Below are 13,033 nucleotides of genomic sequence, written 5' to 3' on the forward strand. Positions count from 1 at the left end.
AGAACCCCCAGCAGGATGGTCTGCTCATTAAGGCTGGAGGACGAGGCCAGAGACCCCCAGGAGGATGGTCTGCTCATTAAGGCTGGAGGATGAGGCCAGAGACCCCCAGGAGGATGGTCTGCTCATTAAGGCTGGAGGACGAGGCCAGAGAACCCCCAGCAGGATGGTCTGCTCATTAAGGCTGGAGGACGAGGCCAGAGACCCCCAGCAGGATGGTCTGCTCATTAAGGCTGGAGGATGAGGCCAGAGACCCCCAGCAGGATGGTCTGCTCATTAAGGCTGGAGGATGAGGCCAGAGACCCCCAGCAGGATGGTCTGCTCATTAAGGCTGGAGGACGAGGCCAGAGACCCCCAGCAGGATGGTCTGCTCATTAAGGCTGGAGGACGAGGCCAGAGACCCCCAGCAGGATGGTCTGCTCATTAAGGCTGGAGGACGAGGCCAGAGGCCCCCAGCAGGATGGTCTGCTCATTAAGGCTGGAGGACGAGGCCAGAGGCCCCCAGCAGGTTGGTCTGCTCAGCACCTGCATAACACTGTAGCCTACAGATAACCACTGAGCACATCTGAACATTTAGAACATGAACATGTGGCAGTAGTGCATCAGTAAATCTATGTTAATTTCACTCTTCACCTCAGATGGCACGGGTTTGGTCAAATACGCAAACAATTGTGCTTGATGGTAAAGTTGTTGTGAGTAGAGCAGCCTCACCGCAGGCCTCTCTCCGGTTGGTAGCCTATTTGATTAAACTGCAGCATTTTTTACAAGCCGTGTCCTTGGTTCCTTCATTGTCAAAGACAACTCCATCAAATTGAGCTTTGTTAATGTTAGTGAAGGATCCTTGGCTGCAACAAAGACGTTGCAATTCCTCTATTGAAGGCTTCTTCATTTTAGCCTACTAACGTAGGCTGGCATCTGAGGTAGCCTGGTGACTGGCATCTGAGGTAGCCTGGTGACTGGCATCTGAGGTAGCCTGGTGGCTGGCATCTGAGGTAGCCTGGTGGCTGGCATCTGAGGTAGCCTGGTGGCTGGCATCTGAGGTAGCCTGGTGGCTGGCATCTGAGGTAGCCTGGTGACTGGCATCTGAGGTAGCCTGGTGACTGGCATCTGAGGCAGCCTGGTGGCTGGCATCTGAGGTAGCCTGGTGACTGGCATCTGAGGTAGCCTGGTGGCTGGCTACCACTGGAGCGAGGCGGACGTGAGCCGACAGAAGGGGGAGGGGGGTTAATGACCGTTAGTTGTATTTATTTCTCAAAGCCTTCACGGTTGTTTTCTTAATGAAATGCTACACATGACATATTTCCGCCCCAAAAAAACTATGTTTATTACTTTTCCTGTACTGCCCATTCATGTGGTCTGTTGATCCTGTCCCATCCTGTCCCAAACATGACTCTAGAACTTCACTCCCATTCCTGCAAGACCCGCGGGAATCCTCTTCCAGCAGCAACCCATGTACCTGTGCCTGTCACCATACAGCTAAATCCCATGGCTGGAGAGAACGCTCCACACCCCAGCTACATGTGCCTGTCACCATACAGCTAAATCCCATGGCTGGAGAGAACGCTCCACACCCCAGCTACCTGTGCCTGTCACCATACAGCTAAATCCCATGGCTGGAGAGAACGCTCCACACCCCAGCTACATGTGCCTGTCACCATACAGCTAAATCCCATGGCTGGAGAGAACGCTCCACACCCCAGCTACATGTGCCTGTCACCATACAGCTAAATCCCATGGCTGGAGAGAACGCTCCACACCCCAGCTACCTGTGCCTGTCACCACACAGCTAAATCCCATGGCTGGAGAGAACGCTCCACACCCCAGCTACATGTGCCTGTCACCATACAGCTAAATCCCATGGCTGGAGAGAACGCTCCACACCCCAGCTACATGTGCCTGTCACCAGCTCACCAGGCCACCAGAGGCTGCAGCATCACAGCCGACCTCACACATTCATTCTCAAGGATTAGCTAAGGGGCTAACTCAGCTATTGTTCAAACACTGAAATGGCTAACGTCTAGGCCTAACACTTAAATACTCAAACTTAGCCGCTGTCTGAGTTCTGGACTATAGGGAGAGCTGTGTATGCTGTCCAAACTCCTCCCATCAACTTTCAATACGCGGAATCAATTGGAAATGACTGGAAAGTGGCTTAAGGTCTCATGTAAAACGTTCTGTTGTTGTTGATGCTGCTACTTTTCCTCTCCCAGACTCTGTGAAGCCATGTAGTAGCAGTGGACCAAGAGGGGATGTTGAAATGTGGTTAGAAAGATGATGTCATAGTCTGACTAGTCACTGCAGGCAGAGCCATATGGTCTCACAGTGAAATGAACTGTGACTGCATATTGAATTAAAGTGAGTTTAATCATGGTTACGTGTCCAGCGTGAATACTGAAGGAGTACTAAAGGAATACTAAAGGAGTACTAAAGGAGTACTAAAGGAGTACTAAAGGAATACTAAATGAATGCTAAAGGAGTGCTAAAGGAGTACTAAAGGAATACTAAAGGAGTACTAAAGGAGTAGTAAAGGAGTACTAATGTAATACTAAAGGAATACTAAATGAATACTATAGGAGTACTAAATTAATACTAAAGGAATACTAAAGGAATATTAAATGAATGCTAAAGGAGTACTAAAGGAGTACTAACGGAGTACTAAACGAGTACTAAGGGAATAGTAAAGGAGTACTAAATGAGTACTAAATGAGTACTAAAGGAGTACTAAGGGAATAGTAACGGAGTACTAAAGGAGTACTAAATGAATACTAAATGAGTAGTAAAGGAGTACTAAAAGAATACTAAAGGAGTACTAAATGAATACTAAAGGAGTACTAAATGAATACTAAAGGAGTACTAAAGGAGTACTAAGGGAATAGTAAAGGAGTAGTAAAGGAGTACTAAAGGAATGCTAAAGGAATACTAAAGGAGTACTAAAGGACTACTAAAGGACTACCAAAGGAGTACTATGTAACAAAAAAGGTTAATACTAAAGTAATAACAGTGTTACTAGACAGGAATAAGACCAACGTGTGAAGTGTTACCTAACAGGCTGAGAGGTGTCGATTACAGAAATGAGAGATGTGTTTGTGTGTTTTCTCACCGTAGCGCGGGTCGAGTCGCGGGTCGAGCCAGGAGGTGGTTTTGTTCTTGTGGTTGATGTAGTAGATCTCTCCCTCTGAGGTGATGGCCTGTTCCCAGCAGTCAGGAAGAGGACCTGAGAGAGGACAGGGACACACACACAGGGAGGTTAGGCTGGGGCTGGGCTGGACAGGCAGGGTGTGGAAGCAGGGTTGCATCACAGAGTGATACTGACTCGATCAGCAACAGCTAGTTACAGGAAAACACACCAATAAAGATAGAAGCAAAAAGTCATCTGGATGGGTGTGCTAAACATCTGGATGGGTGTGCTAAACATCTGGATGGGTGTGCTAAACATCTGGATGGGTGTGCTAAACATCTGGATGGGTGTGCTAAACATCTGTTTAAAATATAGCTGGATCAGTCATTATAGCCATCAACAGGCTCCAAGCAAGGTTCCACCATTAGACTAAATTGTGATGGCCCAAATAACAGCTATTATTGAATGAATAAAGTTACATATTTAAATGAACATAAGAATATATTATCTGAAAAAAAGCAACCATTGCTGAGATGTTAAAATAATACAAGCTCTGAAAGTGATGTCATGCTGATATAGGTAAATAAAGGGTCAAGGGTCAAGGGTCAATATAAGAAAACGAACCCACGAACAGAAAAAAAAACTATAACCTATTCAGAAGTAGTGTAGGAATGGTTGCCAGTGACGACAGATAAAAGTGCCGATCACAGAGGACAAACATGTTGATAATAATAATATGCCATTTTAGCAGACGCTAATATCCAAAGCGACTTACAGTCATGCGTGCATACATTTTTTACGTATGGGTGGTCCCGGGGATCGAACCCACTACCCTGGGCGTTACAAGCGCCGTGCTCTACCAGCTGAGCTACAGAGGACCACAGCCGTGGGGATGTGGTTCCATGTTGAACTAGTCTTGTTCCACCTCCGGGTGTTCGTATCCTGGGGAGAAGAAGTTCACCAGGACCCTATCTGAGGCGGCTCACTAACACGAGTTACAAGTATCAAAGTTTAATTAGTCGTATGTACAGGATACACATGGTATACGTGTGGTCCTCTGTAGCTCAGCTGGTAGAGCACGGCGCTTGTAACGCCCAGGGTAGTGGGTTTGATCCCCGGGACCACCCATACACAAAAAAATTAAAATAATGTATGCACGCATGACTGTAAGTCGCTTTGGATAAAAGCGTCTGCTAAAATGGCATATTATTATATACCGTCCAACAAAATGTGTGCTGGTTCCTCCTGGACAATGCAACAACAATAAGAAGTAATAAAATATACGAATATGAACATGAAGAAAATGTCTCAGTAGAATAGGATAAACATTTTAGCATCAGTATAATACAGGAAGGCTGAATTTATAGTCCAATATTTACATGTGTTTTGGGGAAGGGGGGATTGAGTGGCAAGTATTTAGCAATCATAATAAGAGTCTGGTAGCAGCAGTTGTGATGTGTGTGTAGCATGAATGTATAGGTGTGTGTGTGTTTGTGTGTGTGTGAGTGAATGAGTGCATTTGTTCTAAGGTGTAGGCAATCAGAGCAGGTGGTCAGTCCAGTTCCAGTGTTCAGCAGTCTGATGGCTTGTGGATAGAAACTGTCTCTGAGCCTGTTGGTATCAGACCTCATGCTCCAATACAGTCTGCGTAGCTCCTGCCTTTCTAGGGAGTTTTTCCAAGCCACTGTGCTTCTGCCTCTGCATTGCTTGCTGTTCGGGGTTTTAGGCTGGATGTCTGCATTTTTTAAACATTTTTAGCAGACGCTCTTATCCAGAGCGACTTACAGTTAGTGAGTGCATATATTATTTTTTTATTTTTTTCATACTGGCCCCCCGTGGGAATCGAGCCCACAACCCTGGCGTTGCAAACGCCATGCTCTACCAACTGAGCTACATCCCTGCCGGCCATTCGCTCCCCTACCCTGGACGACGCTGGGCCAATTGTGCGCCACCCAATTGTTCCTTGACTAATGACAGCGGGACAATTATTGGCCGCCATCCTGAGTTGATTTAACATTATAACCTAATATGGCGAACATTATTCTTGATCTAGTAGGTTACATTTTAAATTTTAGTCATTTAGCAGACGCTCTTTTCCAGAGCGACTTACAGGAGCAATTAGGGTTAAGTGCCTTGATCAAGGGCACATCGACAGATTTTTCACCTAGTCGGCTCGGGGGATTAGAACCAGCGACCTTTCGGTTACTGGCACAACGCTCTCAACCACTAAGCTACCTGCCGCCCAGTTAAAATAAATGATAAGAATACCACATGGATCCCCAGTCAACCATGGGGTTTGGTACACGCTTAGAAGAAAAGGTTCCAAAAGGGTTCTGGCTATCCCCATAGGATAATCCTTTTGGGTTCCATGTAGAACCCTCTGTAGAAAGGGTTCTACATGGAACCCTAAAAGGTTCTACTTGGAACCAAAAAAGTTATACCGGCAACCAAAAAGGGTTATTCATAGGGCTCTAACTCCTCTAGCCCCACAGTGAAATAGGGTGCAGGCCAGGCAGCAGGCTGTTAGCCAACCTGCCAGCTTAGTGGAGTTTGCCAATAGCACAGTAGTGTAGTCAGCTCAGCAATACCCATTGAGACTGTGTCTGTGCCTCGATCTAGGTTGGGCAAAACTAAACATGGCGGTGTTCACCCTAGCAATCTTATTAGGATAAAGACCTCCTCCATTCCTGCCATTATTGAAAGAGATCGTGATACCTCACATCTCAAAATAGGGTTACTTAATGTTAGATCCCTCACTTCAAAGGCAGTCATAGTCAATGAACTAATCACTGATCATAATCTTGATGTGATTGGCCTGACTGAAACATGGCTTAAGCCTGATGAATTTGCTGTGTTAAATGAGGCCTCACCTCCTGGTTACACTAGTGACCATATTCCCCGTGCATCCCGCAAAGGCGGAGGTGTTGCTAACATTTACGATAGCAAATTTCAATTTACAAAAAAAAAAATGGCGTTTTCATCTTTTGAGCTTCTAGTCATGAAATCTATGCAGCCTACTCAATCACTTTTTATAGCTACTGTTTACAGGCCTCCTGGGCCATATACAGCGTTCCTCTCTGAGTTTCCTGAATTCCTATCAGACCTTGTAGTCATAGCAGATCATATTCTAATTTTTGGTGATTTTATTATTCACATGGAGAAGTCCACAGACCCACTCCAAAAGTCTTTCGGAGCCATTATCGACTCAGTGGGTTTTGTCCAACATGTCTCTGGACCTACTCACTGCCACAGTCATACTCTGGACCTAGTTTTGTCCCATGGAATAAATGTTGTAGATCTTAATGTTTTTCCACAAAATCCTGGACTATCGGACCACCATTTTATTACGTTTGCAATCGCAACAAATAATCTGCTCAGACCCCAACCAAGGAGCATCAAAAGTCGTGCTATAAATTCTCAGACAACACAAAAATTCATTGATGCCCTTCCAGACTCCTTCTGCCTACCCAAGGACGTCAGAGGACAAAAATCAGTTAACCACTTAACTGAGGAACTCAATTTAACCTTGCGCAATACCCTAGATGCAGTTGCACCCCTAAAAACGAAAAACATTTGTCATAAGAAACTAGCTCCCTGGTATACAGAAAATACCCGAGCTTTGAAGCAAGCTTCCAGGAAATTGGAACGGAAATGGCGCCACACCAAACTGGAAGTCTTCCGACTAGCTTGGAAAGACAGTACCGTGCAGTACCGAAGAGCCCTCACTGCTGCTCGATCATCCTACTTTTCCAACTTAATCGAGGAAAATAAGAACAATCCAAAATTTCTTTTTGATACTGTTGCAAAGCTAACTAAAAAGCAGCATTCCCCAAGAGAGGATGGCTTTCACTTCAGCAGTGATAAATTCATGAACTTCTTTGAGGAAAAGATCATGACCATTAGAAAGCAAATTACGGACTCCTCTTTGAATCTGCGTATTCCTCCAGGGCTTAGCTGTCCTGGATCTGCACAGCTCTGCGAGGGCCTGGGATCGGGAGAGACACTTAAGTGTTTTAGTACTATATCTCTTGACACAATGATGAAAATAATCATGGCCTCTAAACCTTCAAGCTGCATACTGGATCCTATTCCTACTAAACTGCTGAAGGAGCTGCTTCCTGTGCTTGGCCCTCCTATGTTGAACATAATAAACAGCTCTCTATCCACCGGATGTGTACCAAACTCACTAAAAGTGGCAGTGATAAAGCCTCTCTTAAAAAAGCCAAACCTTGACCCGGAAAATATAAAAAACTATCGGCCTATATCGAATCTTCCATTCCTCTCAAAAATTTTAGAAAAAGCTGTTGCGCAGCAACTCACTGCCTTTCTGAAGACAAACAATGTATACGAAATGCTTCAGTCTGGTTTTAGACCCCATCATAGCACTGAGACTGCACTTGTGAAGGTGGTAAATGACCTTTTAATGGCGTCAGACCGAGGCTCTGCATCTGTCCTCGTGCTACTAGACCTTAGTGCTGCCTTTGACACCATCGATCACCACATTCTTTTGGAGAGACTGGAAACCCAAATTGGTCTACACGGACAAGTTCTGGCCTGGTTTAGATCCTACCTGTCGGAAAGATATCAGTTTGTCTCTGTGAATGGTCTGTCCTCTGACAAATCAACTGTACATTTCGGTGTTCCTCAAGGTTCCGTTTTAGGACCACTATTGTTTTCACTATATATTTTACCTCTTGGGGATGTTATTCGAAAACATAATGTTAACTTTCACTGCTATGCGGATGACACACAGCTGTACATTTAAATGAAGCATGGTGAAGCCCCAAAATTGCCCTCGCTAGAAGCCTGTGTTTCAGACATAAGGAAGTGGATGGCTGAAAACTTTTTACTTTTAAACTCGGACAAAACAGAGATGCTTGTTCTAGGTCCCAAGAAACAAAGAGATCTTCTGTTAAATCTGACAATTAATCTTGATGGTTGTAAAGTCGTCTCAAATAAAACTGTGAAGGACCTAGGCGTTACTCTTGACCCTGATCTCTCTTTTGACGAACATATCAAGACTATTTCAAGGACAGCTTTTTTCCATCTACGTAACATTGCAAAAATCAGAAATTTTCTGTCCAAAAATGATGCAGAAAAATTAATCCATGCATTTGTTACTTCTAGGTTAGACTACTGCAATGCTCTATTTTCCGGCTACCCGGATAAAGCACTAAATAAACTTCAGTTAGTGCTAAATACGGCTGCTAGAATCCTGACTAGAACCAAGAAATTTGATCATATTACTCCAGTGCTAGCTTCCCTACACTGGCTTCCTGTTAAGGCAAGGGCTGATTTCAAGGTTTTACTGTTAACCTATAAAGCGTTACATGGGCTTGCTCCTACCTATCTTTCCGAGTTGGTCCTGCCGTACATACCAATACGTACGCTACGGTCACAAGACGCAGGCCTCCTAATTGTCCCTAGAATTTCTAAGCAAACAGCGGGAGGCAGGGCTTTCTCCTATAGATCTCCATTTTTATGGAACAGTCTGCCTACCCATGTGAGAGACGCAGACTCGGTCTCAACCTTTAAGTCTTTACTGAAGACTTATCTCTTCAGTAGGTCATATGATTGAGTGTAGTCTGGCCCAGGAGTGTGAAGGTGAACGGAAAGGCTGGAGCAACGAACAGCCCTTGCTGTCTCTGCCAGGCCGGTTCCCCTCTCCACTGGGGTTCTCTGCCTCTAACCCTGTTGCAGGGGCTGAGTCACTGGCTTGCTGGTGCTCTTTCATGCCGTCCCTGGGAGGGGTGCGTCACTTGAGTGGGTTGAGTTACTGACGTGATCTTCCTGTCTGGGTTGGCGCCCCCCCCCCTTGGTTTGTGCTGTGGTGGAGACCTCTGTGGGCTATACTCGGCCTTGTCTCAGGATTGTAAGTTGGTGGTTGGGGATATCCCTCTAGTGGTGCGGGGGCTGTGCTTTGGCGGAGTGGGTGGGGTTATATCCTTCCTGTTTGGCCCTGTCCGGGGGTTTCTTCGGATGGGGCCACAGTGTCTCCGGACCGCTCCTGTCTCAGCCTCCAGTATTTATGCTGCAGTAGTTTATGTGTCGGGGGGCTGGGGTTAGTTGGTTATACCTGGAGTACTTCTCCTGTCTTATCCAGTGTCCTGTGTGAATTTAAGTATGCTCTCTCTAATTCTCTCGTTCTCTCTTTCTCTCTGAGAACCTGAGCCCTAGGACCATACGTCAGGACTACCGGGCATGATGACACCTTGCTGTCCCCAGTCCGCCTGGCCTTGCTGCTATTCCAGTTTCAACTGTTCTGCCTGCGGCTACGAAACCCCTACCTGTCCCAGACCTGCTGTTTTCAACTCTTAATGATCGGCTATGAAAAGCCAACTGAGAGACCTGAGCCCTAGGACCATACGTCGGGACTACCGGCCGTGGTGACTCCTTGCTGTCCCCAGTCCGCCTGGCCTTGCTGCTATTCCAGTTTCAACTGTTCTGCCTGCGGTTATGGAACCCCTACCTGTCCCAGACCTGCTGTTTTCAACTCTTAATGATCGGCTATGAAAAGCCAACTGAGATTTATTCCTGATTATTATTTGACCATGCTTGTCACTTATGAACATTTTTGAACATCTTGGCATGGTTCTGTTATAATCTCCACCCGGCACAGCCAGAAGAGGACTGGCCACCCCTCATAGCCTGGTTCCTCTCTAGGTTTCTTCCTAGGTTTTGCCTTTCTAGGGAGTCTTTCCTAGCCACCGTGCTTCTACACCTGCATTACTAGCTGTTTGGGGTTTTAGGCTGGGTTTCTGTACAGCACTTCGAGATATTAGCTGATGTAAGAAGGGCTATATAAAATAAAATTGATTGATTGATTGATTCAAAGGGTTCTTCTATGGGGACAGCCGAAGAACCCATTAAGGTTATAGACAGTACCTTTTTTCTAAGAGTGTAAGATTCAACCAGAGCTATTCAAAAAAGTTGCACCTTGTAGCAAACTGAAGCCTAACGCACAAAACCACTCCAGAGATGAAAACTTCCCCTTCAGGTGGTCTGAGATCTTATCCATTAAAAAAGCTCATTTTGCTTTTAGTTTAACTCAAAAGGTCTGTGAATACACTGATCGCTAGCGGTGCTCATGATGTTCTGCCGCTGGACTGGTACAGGGCTGCCCGTGTGTGTGAGTGTGAGTGTGAGTGTGAGTGTGTGTGTGTGTGTGTGTGTGTGTGTGTGTGTGTGTGTGTGTGTGAGTGTGTGTGTGTACTGACCACTAGCAGTGCTCATGATGTTCTGCTGCTGGACTGGTACAGGGCTGGTGGGAGGGGCCTGGTTCATCTGTAGGAGGGCCTTACGAGGGTCCTGCCAGGTGGTCGACTGGTCAAGATGGCTGCACAGAGAGAGAAGAGATGAGTTCATCACTGAACAAAATGAGCAAGTTTGATTATGAACTTTCAGTGCCTTCGCAGAATTCTACTGTCAGATTCATGGAAATTAGTGCAAGATCTAGAACTGTACTGTTATTGGTATGAGGAGTCATTCACAGTTCCAACAAACGTTTGGAGAGGTTCCAGTTTAATCCGGGTTTGACCAGATAATGGAAGCCTATGAGGCTGTGGCAGACGCCCTCGAACCTTGAACAGCTCCGTATCCTAAATGATGGTCTATATCAGTGGACGTCCCATCCTATGTTGTGCTTATAGACACCTAGAGGTTGTGTCCCAAAACGTCACCTTATTCCCTTTATTCATAGGCTGCACCTCCGTCACTCGGTCGCGTCTTGACATTGTCATGAACGTTCTCAAGCCGCCCTCTACCGGCCGCGCCATAGTGGTGCCCTGAAGTGGCGATGAGCCCAGTCATTCTGGACGGAGGCTAACTACCGTTTAGTCTAAATTACACTATAGTGCCTGGAAATACGATGCCATTGCTAAAGTAGTCAAATGTTTAGCAAGAAACAACTTTGCCAGTATTATCATGTCGTCAAATGTACTTTAGACAGATGGCAATGTTGTCATTAGCTAGCAAAGTTCGTCAAAAATAGCTAGCAATGCTAACGTTAGCTAGCTAAAATCCGGTGGCCTCCCCTCAATCTTAGCTAGCTAGCTAACGCTATACTGCATCTAAAGTCAATCTGGTGACATCAAAATGATGACAAAAGGTTTCTCTACTAATTATTTGCCTCCTTCTGAATGTCATTGTATTTCAATGCCACTGTAATGGACTTTTGATGAAATATTCATCAGCGCTCGTTGACGACGCTTTGAGTAGAATGCTCAGTCGGGCATCAGTCCAAAACGAATGTTCAAAACAGTATTGTGACGAAACATGCAACCGATGAATAGTGCACTACTTTTGACCAGTGCCCATAGGGTAGTGCCTTATATAGTGAATAGGGTGTGATTTGGGACTGAACAATAGATAATTATAGAGCGTCCCTTTAGGGAGGGGACCCCACAAACTGAACTACTGTATAGAGCGTCCCTTTAGGGAGGGAACCCCACAAACTGAACTACTGTATAGAGCGTCCCTTTAGGGAGGGAACCCCACAAACTGAACTACTGTATAGAGCGTCCCTTTAGGGAGGGAACCCCACAAACTGAACTACTGTATAGAGCGTCCCTTTAGGGAGGGAACCCCACAAACTGAACTACTGTATAGAGCGTCCCTTTAGGGAGGGAACCCCACAAACTGAACTACTGTATAGAGCGTCCCTTTAGGGAGGGAACCCCACAAACTGAACTACTGTATAGAGCGTCCCTTTAGGGAGGGAACCCCACAAACTGAACTACTGTATAGAGCGTCCCTTTAGGGAGGGAACCCCACAAACTGAACTACTGTATAGAGCGTCCCTTTAGGGAGGGAACCACACAAACTGAACTACTGTATAGAGCGTCCCTTTAGGGAGGGAACCCCACAAACTGAACTATTGTCTTTCCTCCCACACACAGGAGGTTTACACACAGGATAATATTTTCAACACCTTCAGCCTGTAATATATATTGTAAAGCAACACAACTCAACACCTTCAGCCTGTAATATATATTGTAAAGCAACACAACTCAACACCTTCAGCCTGTAATATATATTGTAAAGCAACACAACTCAACACCTTCAGCCTGTAATATATATTGAAAAGCAAACACAACTCAACACCTTCAGCCTGTAATATATATTGTAAAGCAACACAACTCAACACCTTCAGCCTGTAATATATATTGTAAAGCAAACACAACTCAACACCTTCAGCCTGTAATATATATTGTAAAGCAACACAACTCAACACCTTCAGCCTGTAATATATATTGAAAAGCAAACACAACTCAACACCTTCAGCCTGTAATATATATTGTAAAGCAACACAACTCAACACCTTCAGCCTGTAATATATATTGTAAAGCAACACAACTCAACACCTTCAGCCTATAATAGATATTGTAAAGCAACACAACTCAACACCTTCAGCCTGTAATATATATTGTAAAGCAACACAACTCAACACCTTCAGCCTATAATAGATATTGTAAAGCAACACAACTCAACACCTTCAGCCTGTAATATATATTGTAAAGCAAACACAACTCAACACCTTCAGCCTGTAATATATATTGTAAAGCAACACAACTCAACACCTTCAGCCTGTAATATATATTGTAAAGCAAACACAACTCAACACCTTCAGCCTGTAATATATATTGTAAAGCAACACAACTCAACACCTTCAGCCTATAATAGATATTGTAAAGCAACACAACTCAACACCTTCAGCCTGTAATATATATTGTAAAGCAACACAACTCAACACCTTCAGCCTATAATAGATATTGTAAAGCAACACAACTCAACACCTTCAGCCTGTAATATATATTGTAAAGCAAACACAACTCAACACCTTCAGCCTGTAATATATATTGTAAAGCAACACAACTCAACACCTTCAGCCTGTAATATATATTGTAAAGCAAACACAAC

The 13,033-nt window shown here is 45.0% G+C and overlaps 1 protein-coding gene across 1 annotated transcript in view; it reads right to left on the bottom strand.

Moving 5' to 3' along the window:
• The window catches only part of LOC311118378 (transcriptional coactivator YAP1-like), a gene marked incomplete at both ends in the record, with an annotated part of 37,340 nt that extends 26,450 nt beyond the window's left edge, over window positions 1–10,890 (bottom strand). The window contains 3 exons of the mRNA XM_084193181.1: window positions 3,098–3,211; window positions 10,333–10,451; window positions 10,769–10,890. Coding sequence (XP_084049307.1) covers window positions 3,098–3,211; window positions 10,333–10,451; window positions 10,769–10,890 — 355 coding nt within the window. The remainder of the gene's footprint in view (window positions 1–3,097; window positions 3,212–10,332; window positions 10,452–10,768) is intronic.
• Window positions 10,891–13,033: the final 2,143 nt, after the last annotated feature.

Source organism: Coregonus lavaretus (genome assembly GCF_964263955.1).
Source record: "Coregonus lavaretus genome assembly, contig: HAP1_SCAFFOLD_4302, whole genome shotgun sequence".
Lineage (NCBI taxonomy): Eukaryota > Metazoa > Chordata > Actinopteri > Salmoniformes > Salmonidae > Coregonus > Coregonus lavaretus.